A 19,090-nucleotide genomic window follows, 5' to 3' on the forward strand; every position below is an offset into this window, starting at 1 on the left:
GAGAAAGAAAAAAAGAAAAAAGAAAGGCTTTCATAGAAGATACCATGAAGAGAAACTTAAACCACAAAGTGGAAGATGATATTTGTACCATATACAAATGACAACGGACTCGTATTCAAAACTTATAAATATGTCCTACAGACCGAAAGACTAGGGCAGGCACTTCACAAGAAAGGAAATCTAGAAGGCCAATAAAAATTAAAGTCACAGTGAGATGCTACTGTACAAATATTAAAACATCTCACAATAACAAGTGTTGACAAGGAAATGAAGAAAGCTACAGGTACACTGCTGTTAGATTTGTAAATTGGTACAGCCACTTTGGAAAATAGTTTGGCATTCTCTTGTGAGGTTGAAGAAACATATATGTTATTACATAGTATTTTCACTTGTGATGTATATCTAGATCAGTGTGTAATTAAAATGTTCATCATTAGTAGAATGGGTTAAATAAGTTGTGGCGTATTCGTATAGTAATATACTACGAAGACGGTGGAAATGATGAAACTATTGCAATATGCAACTACAGGATTCAATCTCAGAAGCTGAATGAAGGTCACCAAAGAATACACATTCAATATTCTCTTTTTCTTTTTTGAGACTGAGTCTTACTCCATCACCCAGGCTGGAGTGCAGTGGTGTGATCTCGGCTCACTGCTCTCCCAGGTTCAAGCGATTCTCCTGCCTCAGCCTCCTGAGTAGCTGGGACTACAGGCACCTGCTACCACGCCTGGCCAATTTTTGTATTTTTAGTGGAGATGGTGTTTCACCTTGTTGGCCAGGCTGTTCTCGAACTCCCGACCTCAAGTGATCCATCTGGCTTCCCAGAGTGCTGGGATTACAGGCGTGAGCCACTGTGCCTGACCTGAGGCACATAATTTCTGATTGTCTTTTTGTAAAGATAACAACCATTGATGTTCAATTCTAGATCCATTAATTCATAGGGGTTTCAAAATTGTGATAGTCTATCATTCTTTTTCATCCTAGAATACTTTTATAGAGAGATGTTCCCATCCATCTGTTGTTTACTCAGTGATACCTTTTTTAAAATTTTTTTATTATTATTATTATTATTATTTTGAGACAGTATCTTGCTCTGTCACCCAGGCTGGAGTGCAGTGGTGCGATCTCAGCTCACTGCAACCTCTGCCTTCCGGGTTCAAGCAATTCTCCTACCTCAGTCTCCAGAGTAGCTGGGATTACAGCTGCCTGCCACCATGCCCAGCTAATTTTTGTATTTTTAGTAAAGACAGGGTTTCACCATGTTGGCCAGGCTGGTCTTGAACTCCTGACCTCATGATCCACCTGCCTCGGCCTCCCAAAGTGCTGGGGTTACAGGTGTGAGCCACCGTGCCTGGCCGTTACAATGATACTTTTATATAGGGAAGGTAGGATAAATGTTTGATTTTTCCTCTTAATTTTCTCAAATGTTTGATTTTTCCTTTGGTTGTATTAGTTTGTTTTCATGCTGCAGATAAAGACATACCTGAAACTGGGAACAAAAAGAGGTTTAATTGGACTTAAAGTTCCACATGACTGGGGAGGTCTCAGAATCATGGCGGAAAGTAAAAGGCACTTACACAGCGGCAGCAAGAGAAAATGAGGAGGAAGCAGAAGTCGAAACCCCTGATAAACCCATAACATCTTGTGAACTTATTCACTATCACGAGAATAACACGGGAAAGACCGACCTCCATGATTCAGTTACCTCCCCACTGGGTCCCTCTCACAGCATGTGGGAATTCTGACAGTTCAAATTGAGATTTGGATGGGGACACAGCAAAACTGTATTACCAGTGTACAAGATAATGTATTAGTTCTCTGTCATCTTTTTTGGGTGTGTGTCATAAACTCATGTAGTTCAATATATGTGATAAATTTCAGTGTATTGCAGTCATCTTTATCAAAGCTCAGATTGCCTCATCTTTGGCCATTGGGAGCAAAGATGGTTCCTGAGTGCTTTTGACCTGACCTTAATCATCCTTGATAAATAAAGGGACAGTATTTTTTGTTTTGCTTTTCAGAAACCTCAGCATGTTTTCTGTGCCTTTAGGAAGGTGGATTTTAGGGATCTATTTGTTTTAGGATATTTGAAACTGACTGATACAATCTTTGATATAATTTGTAAGCAGATATGCCTTAGAAGTTGTATTACTTTTAAAGAGTAATCGTCTTATTTTTTAGCATATGTGGAAAATCAAAACATTTCAATAAAATAAGTTCCAAGGACTGATTTTAAACCTAATTTAATGTTTCTTTTAGACCTGTCACGAAATCGTCTTTCAGAAATTCCTATAGAAGCATGTCACTTTGTTTCTCTTGAAAATCTCAACTTGTACCAAAATTGTATTCGGTATATTCCAGAGGCAATTCTAAACCTACAAGCTCTAACGTTCTTAAATATTAGGTAAGAATGTTGTTTTCTTATTTTAAATTTTTGATTTTATGTGGTCTTTTCAGTTTTCCCCTCTCACTAAAATATTTACCTATGTATACGTTATCTAATCATATCAGGAGTTTCTATATGTGCTCTTAGGATATATTAACAGTATTTCCTGTGTCCCTCCAGTTTCTCCATCTTTGGCTTTGCAATACAGTTCCTCCCTGACTTACAGTGGGGTTGCATTCCAGCAAACCCATCTAAGTTGAAAATGCATTTCCCACACAATCCATCAAACGTTATAGCCTAGCCTAGCCTACTTTAAATGGGCTCAAAACACTAACGTTAGGCTACAGCTGGGCAAAATCATCTAACACAAGGCCCATTTTATAATAAAGAATTCCATAGCTCATATAATTTATTAGATACTGTACTAAAGTATGGTTTCTCCTGAATGTGTATTGCTTTCTCACCATCGTGAAGCCATTGTAAGTCAGCTGTTGTTAGCTGGAGATGCCGGTAATTAACAGATCTTACCAGCCATTTGCCTGATGGGCTTGAAGCAGTCTTGTAGCAGTGCTTCTCCCGTTATGCTTTCTAATTTGCCTCATCGAATAAGAATAGTAGATCTGAAATTACTTTGTTTCTTGTGACCATGTTTGCATATTAAGTTCTGAATATATAAATGCATTTATTCATCTTGTCTACTCCATTTTCACATCTTAAAATAACTCTTTTGTTGTTTTATTTCACTATAAAATTCGCAAATGTTCATTGAAGGTAACGTGTAGATGTGGAAAGGTATAAAGGAAAGTCATCAGAATGTATCTGAATTTTATGTGATCTTTTCCTTCCGTTTTTCCACGCTTTTAGTCAATTTTTTAAATGAGTTTTCCCCTTGTCATGAAACATTTTTTAAAACTTTTGTACATAATTATTTTGCTGTACAGTTTATATACTACTGAAAATACATTTTCCTCTGGGATCTTTAGTTTCTTCTAGATTTTCACCATGATAAAAATAATATTAGTAGAGAATTTTGTATGTAAATGTTTACTTTTTCCTTAAGGTAGATATCTGGGAGTGGAATTGTTATTGGACTAAAAAGTTTTAAAGGCTCATGATCTCAGTAAAAAATCTTAAAAATGGAGAGGGAATTGGTCCTAAGGATTAAGAGGTTAAATCTACATACATAAAAATCTAATTTATTTTTGTCTTGATAGATGTGTTTTATTATTTTACTTTTAGTTCTGGTTTGCATGTTTTTGTATAAGTAAAAATTATTTACCTGTAATTTAGTTGATATGATCTGTGAAATCACAACTTACTGCTTTTTTCCCATAGAGCTATATTTTAATCATTTATGTATATTTGATTATAATATTGTAACGATGAGGGAAGTAGATTACAAGTTTTGTTTATAACTCTTCTTCAGAAGGAAGGAGGATGATACTATCCACCTTTAGAAAAATCTTTTCCTACATAAACTTTAATAAAATGATACTGGGTTTATATAGTACTTAAATATTTACAAAGGAGTTTTATTGTACAAGAGCCCTGGAAGATAAGTAGGGAGATATTAAGATCTTCGGTTTACAGATGAGGAATCTTTAAGATGCAGATTAAGTTCAGCCACAGAGCTAACCACCAATAAAATGAAGGCTAGAACTACAATACCCTGTTTGTTTCTTGCAGTACTCGTGTTTATTATTTTACTGAGTATAGAATGAGAAAGATGGAAAACTTTTCTTCAGCGGTGGACTCTGATTCTTCTCTCTTTCTACTAACCCATTTAGTCGGAACCAACTGTCAACATTGCCGGTACACCTGTGTAATTTACCATTGAAAGTCTTAATTGCTAGTAATAACAAATTGGTGTCACTTCCAGAAGAAATTGGACACCTCAGACATTTGATGGAACTTGTAAGTTAATTTTTATCGTCCTGTGTGTGTGTGTGTGTGTGTGTGTGTGTGTGTGTGTGTGTGAAACTTTGGAGAGGTATATCCAAAGTCATACCATACTCTTTTATATGGCAAAGATTGATTATTAAGATATGTTTTTGACTGATTTTCTAGTATTGGTAATGAATCATTTACTGAATTTTCAGTACTCAAGTAGTTGACATACAGAATTAAGAAATAATTGGGCCGGGCGCGGTGGCTCAAGCCTGTAATCCCAGCACTTTGGGAGGCTGAGGCGGGTGGATCACAAGGTCAAGAGATCGAGACCATCCTGGTCAACATGGTGAAACCCCGTCTCTACTAACACAAAAAATTAGCTGGGCGTGGTGGCGCGTGCCTGTAATCCCAGCTACTCAGGAGGCTGAGGCAGGAGAATTGCCTGAACCCAGGAGGTGGAGGTTGCGGTGAGCCGAGATCGTGCCGTTGCATTCCAGCCTGGGTAACAAGAGCGAAACTCTGTCTCAAAAAAAAAAAAAAAAGAAATAATTGAAAGTACAGGCCGAATAGGCCCACACAGATGGGAAAAGGTCACTAGAATTATGTTCTAGCCAATATTACATGATTTCTATGTCGTTAAATTTTTGAGATACGTTAATATATTTGAATTTTTCAAACTAAATTTATTTGTATCATCAATATTCTGATTTTTGATTAGCTCCTATTGGAGAGTGGCATTACAAAGGTCAGGTTTATTTTTTCACCTTACGTTATATCTTTAGAACCTATTTCCCATTCTATAAAGCAAAATGTACTTCATCGCCATGTATGTTCTAAGGTACTTAATTGTATCCTTCTACCACTCTTTGTGAATGACATCACTTCTGGCCAGGCGCGGTGGCTCACACCTGTAATCCCAGCACTTTGGGAGGCCAAGGTGGTTGGATCACCTGAGATCAGGAGTTCGAGACGATCCTGGCCAACATGGTGATGCACTGTCCTAAAAATAAACAAACAGAATAAAAATTTAAAAAAATAAAATCACTTCTTCAGTATTTGTCTTCAGAGCATGAGAATAACAATTTTCTCAATCACCATAATAGTATCATGAATTGATTACTAAAATTATTTTCATTTTATAGCTGAGAAGCTTGCACTCAAATAGGTTAAATAATTTGCCTAAGGTTATATAACAGTAGTAGTATTTGAAACAAGACTACCTTAACTTGTTCTAAAGTGGTCAAATACAGTTATAATTGTCCATTAGGATTTAGGGGTATGGTTACATGTAGGGTTATTAACAAATGATTATCATAAATAAAAAATTAATAAGTATGGAATATAGTTGGATCATTTTTTCCATGTAGATTAAGAGGTTACATGTGAAAATCACAAATATATTAAAACTAGAGTCTAAATTCTAGACCACTACTTTTGGAGCCAGTTAGACTAGGAAGTAAGTATCAGAATGAATGTTTATCAGCATTTCTTCAGAACTTGGGTTAAAAACATGTACTAGAAGTAAACTGCAATTCAAAATCTTATTTTCAAATCATTTAAACATTTCGTTTCTACTTACTCAGTTCTAAATACTTAAAAGACAGGTATGTGTTACAGAAGCTGCTTTTCGTTTTCTACGAAAGAGGTTAATTGAGATCCTCAGTCATATAAGAAACTTGTGGCAGAATAAGAATTAGTGTCCTGGTTGGGTGTAGTGGCTCATACCTGTAATCCCAGCACTTTGGGAGGCCGAGGCGGGCAGATCACCTGAGGTCAGGAGTTCAAGACCAGCCTGGCCAACATGGTGAAACCCTGTCTCTACTAAAAATACAAAAATTGGCCAGGTCTGGTGGCGCGCACCCTGTAATCCCAGCTACTTGGGAGGCTGAGGCAGGAGAATTGCTTGAACCCAGAAGGCAGAGGTTACAGTGAGCCAAGATTGCACCACTGCACTGCAGCCTGCGTGACAAAGGGAGACTCAGTGTCAAAAAAAAAAAAGTGTCCCTGAAGCTCTCCATTCCCGTCTGATGGTCTTTCAGCAACATCCTTATTGCCTCTTTCTTTTTTTCCTCTTCATTAAGTGAAAGCAAACTGCTGTTTTCAACATACGTATTTTCCGAGAGATTATACATTGATAGTACCTTTTGGCTCAGACTCAATTTTTCTATCCTTTCAACTTTTTTTTTTCCTAGCTAGGATTTGAATCTATATCCTTTCAACTTCTTTTAGAACCCTTTTAATGCCTAGAGCATTGGACTAAGAAATCTAGCTTCTGGCCCGGTGCGGTGGCTCACGCCTATAATCCCAACACTTTGGGAGGCCGAGACAGGTGGATCACCTGAGGTCAGGAGTTCCAGACCAGCCTGGCCAACATGGTGACACCCTGTCTTTACTAAAAATACAAAAATTAGCGGGCACAGTGGCGCATGCCTGTAATCAGTCTCAGCTACTCGGGAGGCTGAGGCAGGAGCTGGAACCCAGGAGGTGGAGCTTGCAGTGAGCCAAAATCAGACTACACCAGCAAGACTCTGTCTCAAAAAAAAAAAAGTCTTAGCTTCTGATTCTATCTATTAATTGGTAGGAAAAGTAAAAATAGTATTTTCTGTAAGCGTATTTTGAGAAAATTAAAAAAATAATGTTTGAAGCTTATTGAAAATTTTGGCAAGCAGTCTTTTTTAATTCTTTCTGCTGTTTTTAAAAAAGAAAATAGAGATGAGGCCTTACCATGTTGCCCAAGCTGGTCTGAAACTCCTGGGCTCAAGCCATCCACTCACCTTGGCTTCCCAAAGTGCTGGAATTACAGGCATGAGCCTCCACACCCGGCAGCAAGTGGTCATTTCTAAATAGTAAATGTATTATTTTCTTTTAGTCATATTGGGAGAATTTTAAGTTTTAATGTGGCAGCTTAGAGGTTTTATTAACCTAGGCAGCTTCCCTCTGTTATACATAATTATGGGTTTACAAATTATTGGCTGATCTCAGAATTATGGTATTCTGAATTTATTGATCTTGGAATCTGTAAGTAGTCTCTTTTTCAGAACCATTGAATCAAGCTATTAAGTAAGATACCAGAAGGTCTACCAAACATATCTAATTTTCTAGACAGTTTAAAGCAGACAAGTTTGTAACTTTAGGATAATCTTTATTTTGTATTCTTTCAAAATAGGATGTGAGCTGCAATGAAATTCAAACTATCCCTTCCCAAATTGGTAACCTGGAGGCCTTGAGAGACCTTAATGTAAGAAGAAATCACTTAGTACATTTACCTGAAGGTAAGAAACTATGAAATAATTATTTGTTATTATTATTATTATTTTAAAGCTCTCTCAGAGCAATCAAGACAAAAATGTATAAGGATTATATCCGGGCTAGGCGTTGTGGCTCATGCCTGTAATCCCAACACTTTCGGAGGGAGAAGAGGGAGGATTGCTTGAGCCCAGGAATTCGAGACCAGCCTGGGCAACATTGAGAGTCTATTGCTACAAAAAATTAAAAAATTAGCCCAGTGGGGTGGCGCATGCTTGTAGTCCCAGCCACTCAGGAAGCTGAGGTGGGAGGAGTCCCTGAGCCCAGGAGGTCAGTCAAGGCTGCAGTGAGCTGTGGTAGTATCACTGCAGTCTAGCCTGGGCACCAGAACAAGATCCTGTCCAAAAAAAAAGAAAGAGAGAGAGAGAGATAGAAAGAGAGAGAGATTGAGAATGAGAGAATGAATGTGTGTGTGTTACGTCCAGTGTTTGAAATCTAATGGTTTACTTAATAGTGTTATCTGTTTCATTGTGGATTTTAAAAGTCTCTTCAGTGAAAAGTTTGATAACTGTTGACCTTTGATTTTATATTTACCTCTTGTCAACTGATGTAATCAATAGCTTAGAGTAGGGTCACTGAAAATTTCAGTAAGCATGACTGTTTGGGGGAAATGTAACATGTTTGGATAAGGGGATAGTATGATGAAAAACATTCCCACAGTTAGGACTCACTTAAAAATGAACTTTGACCTGAACTTAAGTTTACCCATCACTGGAGATGTTCAGACAGAGGCTAATGAACCGTGTGGAGGTGATGTGTAGTGTGAATGATCAATGCAGTGAGAGACTGCACTAAGAGACTAGTTATGTTAGGCTGACTACAAGCTCTGATACATGTATTTGAATGATAAAAATGATTAAACAAATTAAGTATAATTTATCAATCTTTCACAAATCCGTGAAACAAAAACCTAGAAAAGAAGATTCAAACGAAAACTATTATTTTATTAGATCCAGAATATATATTTCTTCTGACATATTTCTACTCACCACCCAGCAATAGCAGTTAGCAGCTCATGCAAGCTTGTTTCATCTGTACTCTCATTTACTTTCCTCCCCACTATTCACTAGATTAATTTGAATCAAATACAGAAATTTATTGGCAAACATTCCAGAAAAATAAGGAATCTTCTGAAGATATTTTAATGACAGTGATTTTCTAGTTCTTTTACAAAATATAACTTACACAGTGTACAATAAATATTTTGTTTGTTTATTTTGAGACAGAGTCTCACTCTCATTACCCAGGCTAGAGTGCAGTGGCACGAACATGGCTCGCTGCAGCCTTGACTTCTCAGGTTTAAGTGATCCCTTCCACCTCAGCCTTCCAGGTAGCTTAGACTAGAGGCACTCACCACCACGCCCAGTTAATTTTAGTAGAGACACGGTTTTGCCATGTTGCCCAGGCTGGTCTCAAACTCCTGGTCTCAAGAGATCCAACTGCCTAGGCCTCTCAGAGTGCTGGGATTACAGGTGTGAGCCACTGCGCCTAGCCACAATAAGTGTTGAATTAACTAATGATATTTTTACTTTTTCTCTAGAATTCAAATATTTGCACCAATTTGATTCAGCATAATACTTAGTTCTAACATACTAGTGGAGCTTTGACATTTTGGATTCCAAGTAAATATATAAGAGTGTGACCTTTACATACTTGCTGCAGCCAAAATCTTGCACATCTTTCCTCTCACTTGGCTTGTCCAGTAACCTTCACACCCTTTATCCTCAGGGCCTTCCTTACCTGCTCCTGGTTCTGTTTGCTACCAACTCAGGAATGTAAATGAAGGCCCTCAGCAAACCCAAAATCCGGACCTCTAGGACCTTATAACCCCAGATTTCTCTCTAGTGTTATCTCTGTACTCAGGACTCACCTACTATGGTTGATCTTTAAAGACTTACTCTTATAATATTTATTTAGTGTGAAATCAATTAATGAAAATATTAGGGTTTTAATCAAAATGAAAATTGAGTGTTTCAGATGACAATTGAAGCTTAATAATTTTATCAACTAATTTATTTCTGTATCTTATTTTGATTGTAGACTGCTGACAAAACCATTTATCACACAAATAGTTTCATTTTTTTAAACAGTTTCTTTGATAATCTCAGCACGTATGTTGAAATGAGATGGCAGGTGAAGCTTTATTCCACATTAAATAATGTGGAAGTTAGTGTTACTTAATTGGTAATTTTTAACATATTGCGGTTTGGTAGATATCATATCTTTTTTGTTATATTGCCATTTTGATTTAAAATTAATTTTAATTTTTACCAAATAAGATATTACATCAGTCAAAAAATAATAAGCTTAAAATAAATAGTATAAAAACAAACAAACAAAAAACAAAAAAAAGAAAAATAAATAGTGTAATTCCTCTGCCTCAAATGTCCCTACCCACCAGTTTCAGTGGCCAAAAGTGTGCACCTTCATTAAACTCATTGACTCTTTTTATTTATTTGAGATAGGGTCTTATTCTGTTGCCCAGGCTGGAGTGCATGGCATGATCATAGCTCACTGTAACCTCAAACTCCCTGGGCTAAAGCCATCCTCCCCTCTGAGCCTTCCAGGTAGCTGGGATTACAGGCATGTGCTATCACACCCAGAAATTTTTGCATTGTTTTGTAGAGACAAGGGTCTCACCATGTTGCCTGGCTGGTCTCCTGGGCTCAGGCAGTCTGCCCACCTCAGCCTCCCAAAGTGCTGAGATTACACACATGAGCCACAGTGCCTGGACTGCTGACATGTGTCTAATTGATATGTTTTTATAGATATTGCTTGTTTGGGCGACTTTGACACCTATGTCAATTTCCTGTTGTGATAGATGAGGATTTAGTTTCCTAACACTATCATCGTATCATGCCTTTACAGTCCTCCTCCCATCTTCCCAGTGTAGTTTTATCACAACTTTTGATTAAATTGTTATTCAGGGTTCACATTACTATAATTATGTAAACATTGTTCCCTGCCAATTCAAGTGATGTACTCTAATTTTATTTCCTTTCTTGTACACTTTATATAACTGATTGGAAGTTCTGAGCATACTGGGCAGAAATTGCATAATGGCAATCAAGTAGCAAGCTGTGTATTTTATTAGAAGAAATATCATTATATAAAGACCTTTTATATGGGACTGTGAAGTTTATCCAGAGAAAGAAGCTCCATTTCTTCTACATTATTGTGTATATTCTTAACTACTGCCATTCCTGGGGTTGAAGTAGGATAGGGTTGGGTGGGAAGGTGCTGAGGTCTTACTGTTAAGTGTGTAGACTTTCACTTAACTCCTCCATTTCAGCTGGCAACTCATCCTGACTTTCCATTGTGCCTGGGATTCCTGAGTTCAGAGCATTTTTTATTCAATTTCACTAGAAAATAACTTGCTGACTCCTGGGGACACTGGAGAAGGATAGTGCCCCAGCTGTGTTAGTGGGGGCTGTGGACCCAGGCATAACTGTTCTTTATATAGAGTGTTATCTAATCCTTTTGTTACCCTCACCTTTTTGTGGTATCAGGGCCTCCAGCTTCTGAGACTTTCTGTATTTCTGAGGGGGTCAAAGCTGCTTGCTTGTTATTAGTAACCCTGTCTATAGGCATCTAGACATCTCATTTATACCCCTTTGCTACCAGTTAGTCACTAAAAGAGAATGGGAGTGAATATCTGTGTTAAAATCACGATATTTAACTAGAAGCTTTTGGAAAAATTCTCTAGTTTTAAAACGTCATTAACTGGTCATTTTCCTTTTACCTTCACGCAGAGCTGGCAGAGTTGCCTTTGATACGGTTAGACTTCTCATGCAATAAAATTACCGTAATCCCTGTTTGTTATCGGAATCTCAGGCACCTGCAAATGATCACCCTGGATAACAATCCACTACAGTCACCTCCTGCACAGGTAAACCATAGTGAGCATGGTATGGACTTTTGTTGACAAAGGATGAAATTTAAAATGTCTTGTACATTTCTCGTTCTGTTAGAAAATAATTTCTTTTTTTTTTTTTGAGACAGAGTTTTGCTCTTGTCACCCAGGCTGGAGTGCAATGGCGCGATCTCGACTCACCACAACCTCCGCCTCCTGGGTTCAGGCAATTCTCCTGCCTCAGCCTCCGGAGTAGCTGGGATTACAGGCACGCGCCACCATGCCCAGCTAATTTTTGTTTTTTTGTATTTTTAGTAGAGACGGGGTTTCACCATGTTGACCAGGATGGTCTCAATCTCTTGACCTCGTGATCCACCTGCCTCGGCCTCCCAAAGTGCTAGGATTACAGGCGTGAGCCACCGCGCCCGGCCCAAATAATTTCTTTTAAAATAAATTCACATACATATGTATTCTTTAGAAGTCTTGAATTAATGGATTAGAAGATAAACAATGTTTCCAGAAGTGTTTTTCCTTTCTCTAAATTGGTATTCTTTTTAAATTGAAGAATTCTTCCCTAAATCTTTTTCTAATAAAATTTTAATTTTTTAATTTTTTCTAGTAAAATTTTAATTTCTTAATTTTTTTCTGTACAGTTTGAGTGTGGACAACATAAATGCTTGAGACAAATAAAAATACTCAGCTTTCAGAGCTAAATATTATCCGTATATTTCTTTTCCTGACCATTGTTATTGTAACCTTCCCAGTTCTGAAGTCATAAATTCCTAGTTTAGACAGTTTGGTCATTTATCAGTGACTGAAATGAAGCTATATAGTAATAATTATAAGGTAGCTTTACATGTAGATGCTGAACATCCTACAACCTATACATTTTTGCCAACTCATTATTTTCACTTAGCTATTTTTAACTCTGCAATTTATTGATGTTTTTATACAAACATATGCTACCATTTTTTTTTGAGATAGAGTTTTGCTCTTGTTGCCCAGGCTGGAGTACAGTGGTGCGATCTTGGCTCATTGCAACCTCTGCCTCCTGGGTTCAAGCAATTCTCCTGCCTCAGCCTCCCGGGTTCAAGCAATTCTCCTGCCTCAGCCTCCCAAGTAGTTAAGATTACAGGTGCCTGCCACCATGCCCGGCTAATTTTTTGTATTTTTTAGTAGAGACAGGGTTTCACCATGTTGGTTAGGCTGGTCTTGAACTCCTGACCTCAGGTGATTCACCAGTCTTGGCCTCCCAAAGTGCTGGGATTACAGGCAAGAGTCACCGTGCCCAGCCGTGTATGCTACTCTTTATGGCAACTATAAAACTTTATGAGTAAACTTCCTAACAATAGAAGAGTCTTTATAAGCTTCAAGAATTTGTGTTTTGACATCTGGAACAAGTAGCAACAGAAATATACGTAATTTTAATGTTTCATGTTTTCCTGCTCTTCTCTCTCAAAGAAAGCATGATCAAAAATATAATTGTACATGATTGTTGGATTCCTAAAAGTAAAAGTTGCTTCATGTAATCTGTTGAGGAGAAATGCTTTAAATCTCTGACTATGCAGACTAATAAGTGTGATAAGTTTACTTGAGGCCGGGCACGGTGGTTCAAGCCTGTAATCCCAGCACTTTGGGAGGCTGAGGCAGGTAGATCACGAGGTCAAGAGATCGAGACCATCCTGGCCAACATGGTGAAACTCTGTCTCTACAAAAAATACAAAAAGTAGCCAGGTGTTTGGCACGTGCCTGTAGTCCCAGCTACTTGGGAGGCTGAGGTGGAAGAATCGCTTGAACCTAGGAGGTGGAGGTTGCAGTGAGCTGAGACTGCACCACTGTGCTCCAGCCGGGCAACAGAGCAAGACTCTGTCTCAAAAAAAGAAAAGATAAGTTAACTTGATGTTTGAACAGTATAATCAAAAATTATTTATTTTATATATTACTGAAATTTATTAGTAACTAGAAAATGAAAACTTATATTTACCAGTTAAACACCTAAAATAATGCTGAACTAAATAATACAATTTATTATAAGGATATTAGCTTTTTAATATTACTGTATGTACTTGATAGAAATGCCTCCTATTCTCAATATACATTACATAAAAAGTTGATAATGATAAGCATACTTCAGATGAATAATAATTTGGTTACATTTATATTACTTTATTTAGATATGTATAAAAGGCAAAATCCACATATTTAAATACCTGAACATACAAGCTTGTAAGATTGCTCCAGATCTGCCAGATTATGATAGGAGACCATTGGGTTTTGGCTCCTGGTAAGTATATTCTTTTCCTTTACCTATCATATTTTTTGTACAAAGAATCAAATAAAATGGATACTTAAATTTGCCCGAATATTTGACTAAAGGGAAATAACCTGTTTTAACACTGTTATTCTCAGAAAGCTTGTATTAATTGTAAAGTTGATTACCTAGATCTGGCAAAGTGTAGTTCTAAGGGCTTCTCAGCCTTGGCGCTATTGACATTTTAGATCAGACAATTCTTTGTTGTGGTGGGCTGTCCTGTACATTATAAGACATTTAGTAGCATCCTTGGCATCTACCCACTAGATGCCAGTAGTACCCTCCCAAGATGACAAACAAATGTCTCCAAATGTCCCTTTGGGGCCCTCCAGTTGAAAACTACTGGTCTGAGTGACTTGAACACTAACTTTACCTCTGCTGCTAACTAGCTTAAGGCAAGTCATTCATACTTTTTGGGTTTCATTTTTTCTACAGGGAGTGAAGAGTTGGATTTGTTGACCATTAACATCACTTCAGGATCTTTTAAGTCTTGAGTCCCTCAGCTACATAACATATGACTTATAAGGTCATCTGCTTGGCAATCCCAACCATCTGGAATAGTCTTTTTTTTTTTTTTTGAAACAAGGTCTCACTGTGTTACCCAGCCTGGTCTCAAACTCCTGAGCTCAAGCAGTCCTCCCACCTCAGCCTCCTGAGTATGGAGTAATCTTAAGTAGCAAGAATTAAATTCAAGGGCCTTTAAACAAGCAGGAGAGATGTTTCAGTGAAAGTGAAATAACGTTTATGGGCTTTGCTCAAAAGAGAGAACCCCTCAGACCTTCTCTTGGAACCTCAAATTATGCTTGAAAGCACAGTCCCAATAAACTCACCTCATTGGGCAAACAAGAATTGCAGAGGTGCGATTGTTTTGAAGCTGGATAATAATGAGTACATGAAGTCCCATACTAATCTGTTTACTTTGTTTTTATTTGGAATTTTTCATATTAAAAAAAAGAAACCCCATTTAATTCTAATAGTTAGTGACTGAGTGCCACATTTCTTGTTTTTAAGAAAGTTGCATCTGTTAATTTAAATGTTAATTGTTAAAATAACAAACTTTGCAATAACACAGTCTCTTTCCCGTAGCCATGAAGAACTGTACTCAAGTCGCCCTTATGGAGCCCTTGATTCAGGCTTCAATAGTGTGGACAGTGGTGATAAGAGATGGTCAGGGAATGAAGTAAGTGTTTTTTATATTCTGTGTGTTATAACACCTGATTAAGAGAAAATGAAATAATGAAAATGGAATGTGTCTTAACTGGATTCAATTTCTCATTACACAAAATATAGAAAAGTCAAGGGAGGGGCAAGAATCCCACATAGTCTTACTGCCACAACTGGTGCTCTTCTTTACCGCCTTCTATCGTGTATTTCTACCTGTCTGTTACCTCATTGTCTCATTTAATAGTTTCATATCATAGAAAGGCAAACAGGAGCTGAGCCAGTGGAAACTGAAGCCTAAAATTTGAGAGGCTGGTTAATCCTGAGCAGAGGTGCTGGAAGTGAGAAAACAAGTAGGACTTTAGGCTGCTGGGTAGAGAGACGAGAACCTTAGTGAAGAGTATTCGTATGCTCAAGATAAATAACTTCCTAGGTAATTCTGTCATTTTCCTGGTTTTTAAATTATTGGTATTATGTTTTCTGCTCTTAAAAATTACTATGTCCACAGAAGAAAAAAAATTTAAAAAAAATAAAAATTACTTATGTGCAATATTTTAGCTATGCATTGAGTTATTAATAAACTTCTGTTAGCAAGACTAATAACCTACTGTTTATAATGTTTTATTGGGAATCAAAAGCAAATTAATTTTAGACCACATCCCACTTGAAATTTGGAATTACTTGTGTTTGTATGTCTTGGCGGGTGGGTTCATAAATGTGGCTGTATCCATACAGATACATATGTAGCTATTTTAAATCTATCTGTATATACAGATTTATGGAGTCATGAATCTTTCTTATATTTTGAGACAGTCTTGCTCTGTCACCTAGGTTGGAGTGCAGTGGCACGAGCATGGCTCACTGCACCCTCAGCCTCCTTGGCTCAAGCAATCCTCCCACCTCAGCCTCCTGAGTAGCTGGGACCACAGACTCATGCCACCATGCCTGGCTGATTAATTTTTTTTTTTTTTTTTGTAGAGATGGAGTCTCCCTCTATTGCCCGGGCTAGTCTCAAACTCCTGGGCTTCTAAAGTATTGGGATTATAGGCATCAGTCACCATGCCAGGCCAGGTTTTTTTTTTGTTGTTTTGTTTTGTTTTGTTTTGAGATAGGATCTTGCTTTGTCACACAGGCTAGTGCAGTGGTGGAATCCTGTCTCATTGCAGCCTTGAACTCCTGGGCTTAAGCGATCCTCTCTTCTCAACATCCCAAGTACTAGGATTACAGGCATGCGTGAGCACACCCAGCTAATTTTTAAATTCCTTGAAGAGACATGGTCTCGCTATGTTGCCTATCCTGGTCTTAAACTCCTAGCCTCAAGTGATCCCTCTGCTTCATTCTCCCAAGTGCATGGATTACAGGCATGAACCGCCATGCTCTAAAATGATTGTTTTTAATGTTTCTGCTTCTTTTTCAAGCCTACAGATGAATTTTCAGATCTGCCTCTTCGAGTAGCAGAGATTACTAAAGAACAAAGACTACGAAGAGAAAGCCAGTACCAAGAGAATCGGGGCAGTTTAGTAGTAACAAATGGTGGAGGTAAATTAAACATGATTCCAGTGACATATAAAGTATTTGTAATCATTTAACTTTTTAAAGTTGTCTTTTTCACACCCACTCCTTTTGTTCTTTATCTATAGCTTCTTCACTCTTCTTTTAAAGACTTCTTTTCATATATGATTGAAAACAATTATTTTCCATTGGGATGAAACTACGATTTCTGGTTTCAGTCTTAGAGTTAAAATACAGTATTTCCCCCTCGTTTTCACTGTGGGAGGAAACTTTATTAGAGATAGTGCACCTGGAGTAGATCTTTGTTCATCTTGATTTAACCACGACCTTTTGAAGTACCATTCTCCCTTTTTAAGATTCTTGCTATGGTCATTATTTGATCTCTTCTTGGATTTTGTGCATTTTGTTTTTTTAGTGTTTACCTTTTCTTCATCCAGAATTGTCAGATGCTTTTTAAGGGCATTTAAATCTCAGTTTTCCTTATTCTGGCATTAAAAAACTTGTAGTTCGTTAGCAAGCAACGCTCTTTCTACTTGCTTATACTTCTGAAGCAGACTCTTGATTTTCGCATTCTATTCTGTATTGCTTGAATTGGTTTAAATTTAATGTTTAATTTCATGTTTGAATTTTGAGGGCCAGTTATAAGAAAATGACTTTGATTTTCCAGAAATCTATTACTTATCCAAGGAGAGCTTTCATTTATTAGTGATATCAATTAAATGGTTACCTGTCCTGTTCCTTACCATCTTTTTTTTTTTGAGACAGGGTCTCACTCTGTCACCAAGGCTGGAGTGCAGTGGCGTGATCTTGGCTCACTGCAGCTTCTGCCTTCTAGGGTTCAAGCGATTCTCCTGTCAGCCTCCCAAGGACTTGGGATTACAGGTGCCTGCCACCACACCCAACTAATTTTTGTATTTTTAGTAGAGATGGGGTTTCACCTTGTTGGCCACGATGGTTTCAATCTCCTGACCTGGTGATCCACCCACCTTGGTCTCCCAAAGTGCTGGGATTACAGACGTGAGCCACCGCGCACGGCCTTCCTTGCCTTCTTACATTCTTTATTCCTGTCATTATCATTTCATTTACATTTCAGTAGTTTTCTTTTAAATTTTTCTCTCATATGAGACGTCTTTCCCCATCAGTTTAAGACTTAAAATAACGTTGAGATCTGTGCTGGTCCGGTAGCCACTAGCCACATGTGGTTATTGAGTATTTGAAATGTGATTTTTTTTAGGCTGGATGTGGTAGCTCATGCCTGTAATCCCAGCACTTTGGGAGGCTGAGGCAGGCGGATCACTTGAGGTCAGGGGTTTGAGACCAGCCTGGCCAACATAGTGAAACCCCCTCTCTACTAAAAATACAAAAGAAAAAAAAAATTAGCAGGGTGTTGTGGTGCATGCCTGTAATCCCAGCTACTGGGAAGGCTGAGGCAGGAGAATCACTTGAGCCAAGATCGTGCCACTGCACTCCAGCCCGGGCAACAGAACAAAACTGTATCTCAAAAAAAGTAAGAAATTTGGTTTTTCCAAATTGATATGTATTTAAGTATAAAAATCCATGTGAGATTTTGAAAACTTGATTTGAAAAAAAGCATATAAAATAGTAATGTTTAGCATTGTATATGGACAATGTAAAATATATTATTAAAATTAATGCTACTTTTTTTACTTTAAAAAAATTTGGCTACTAGAAAATTTCAAATGACATATGTGGTTCACCTTTATGGCTTGCATTATTTTTCTCTTTGGCCACACTGGTCTAGATTGTATGAAGAAGGAAAGTTGCTTTCTTCAGAAATGGTCATAATATAAACCATTTATTTAGTCAGACAAGTTTTAGCACATTTAAAAAATGCATTCTAATGTGGATGTAAACTTATAACCTTTCCATCCTTTGTAGCTATTAATCAAATTAACTCAAAATTTATTTTATATTAATTACATTTACAGGATTATTTATAAATAATTGAACCAGAAGACTGAATTGAGAAATAGGCTTCTCCAAGTTCATTGCTGCGAAAAAGGCAACTGCGATTTTTAGGCAGCCTGTAGAACATCATAAAAATAACAGGTTGTGGTTTAATGTATCTCCGGAGAAACCGTCTTAGTAGCAAGTTTTTTTTTCTAGTGTGCCATTTTAAGGAGTTGTTTTATTACTTTAAAGCTTAAAAATTGGCCGGGCACGGTGGCTCACGCCTATAATCCTAGCACTTTGGGAGGCCAAAGTGGGCGGATCACAAGGTCAGGAGTTCAAGACCAGACTGGCCAACATGGTGAAACCCCGTCTTTACTAAAAAATACAAAAATTAGCTGGGCATAGTGGCTTGTGCCTGTAATCCCAGCTACTTGGGAGGCTGAGGTGGGAGAATTGCTTGAACCACAACCCGGGAAGCAGTTAGCCGAGATCACGCCACTGCACTCCAGCCTGGCTACAGAACAAGACTCCATCTCAAAAAAAAAATAGTGGGGTATTCTCAGATTTAACAGATGAATAGTGATGTGGCCGAATCTTATTTATATACTTCTCCTCACCCTAAAGCATTTGGAGAAGAAAAAATTCCTCAAATGAATCCCTTCCCATCCATAAACTATTATAACTATCCACATTGCAGACCTCTAGCAGATAATTTTCCAAATAGGAAAATCCTTGTTCTGATCTTTTTTGTTTG

At 37.7% G+C, this 19,090-nt stretch overlaps 1 protein-coding gene across 15 annotated transcripts in view; it reads left to right on the forward strand.

The window, feature by feature from the left end:
- LRCH3 (leucine rich repeats and calponin homology domain containing 3) overlaps positions 1 to 19,090 on the forward strand; it is a 106,111-nt gene that overhangs the window by 38,493 nt on the left and 48,528 nt on the right. For all 15 annotated transcript variants that reach the window (XM_012476615.3, XM_012476620.3, XM_012476610.3 and 12 more), the window contains exons 2-8: positions 2,263 to 2,407; positions 4,177 to 4,303; positions 7,446 to 7,551; positions 11,338 to 11,474; positions 13,613 to 13,722; positions 14,836 to 14,929; positions 16,329 to 16,449. In XM_012476615.3, the coding sequence (XP_012332038.1) occupies positions 2,263 to 2,407; positions 4,177 to 4,303; positions 7,446 to 7,551; positions 11,338 to 11,474; positions 13,613 to 13,722; positions 14,836 to 14,929; positions 16,329 to 16,449 (840 nt within the window). The remainder of the gene's footprint in view (positions 1 to 2,262; positions 2,408 to 4,176; positions 4,304 to 7,445; positions 7,552 to 11,337; positions 11,475 to 13,612; positions 13,723 to 14,835; positions 14,930 to 16,328; positions 16,450 to 19,090) is intronic.

Source organism: Aotus nancymaae, unplaced genomic scaffold (assembly GCF_030222135.1).
Source record: "Aotus nancymaae isolate 86718 unplaced genomic scaffold, 86718_ANA_hifiasm-v0.15.2.pri h1tg000019l, whole genome shotgun sequence".
In the NCBI taxonomy this organism is placed as follows: domain Eukaryota; kingdom Metazoa; phylum Chordata; class Mammalia; order Primates; family Aotidae; genus Aotus; species Aotus nancymaae.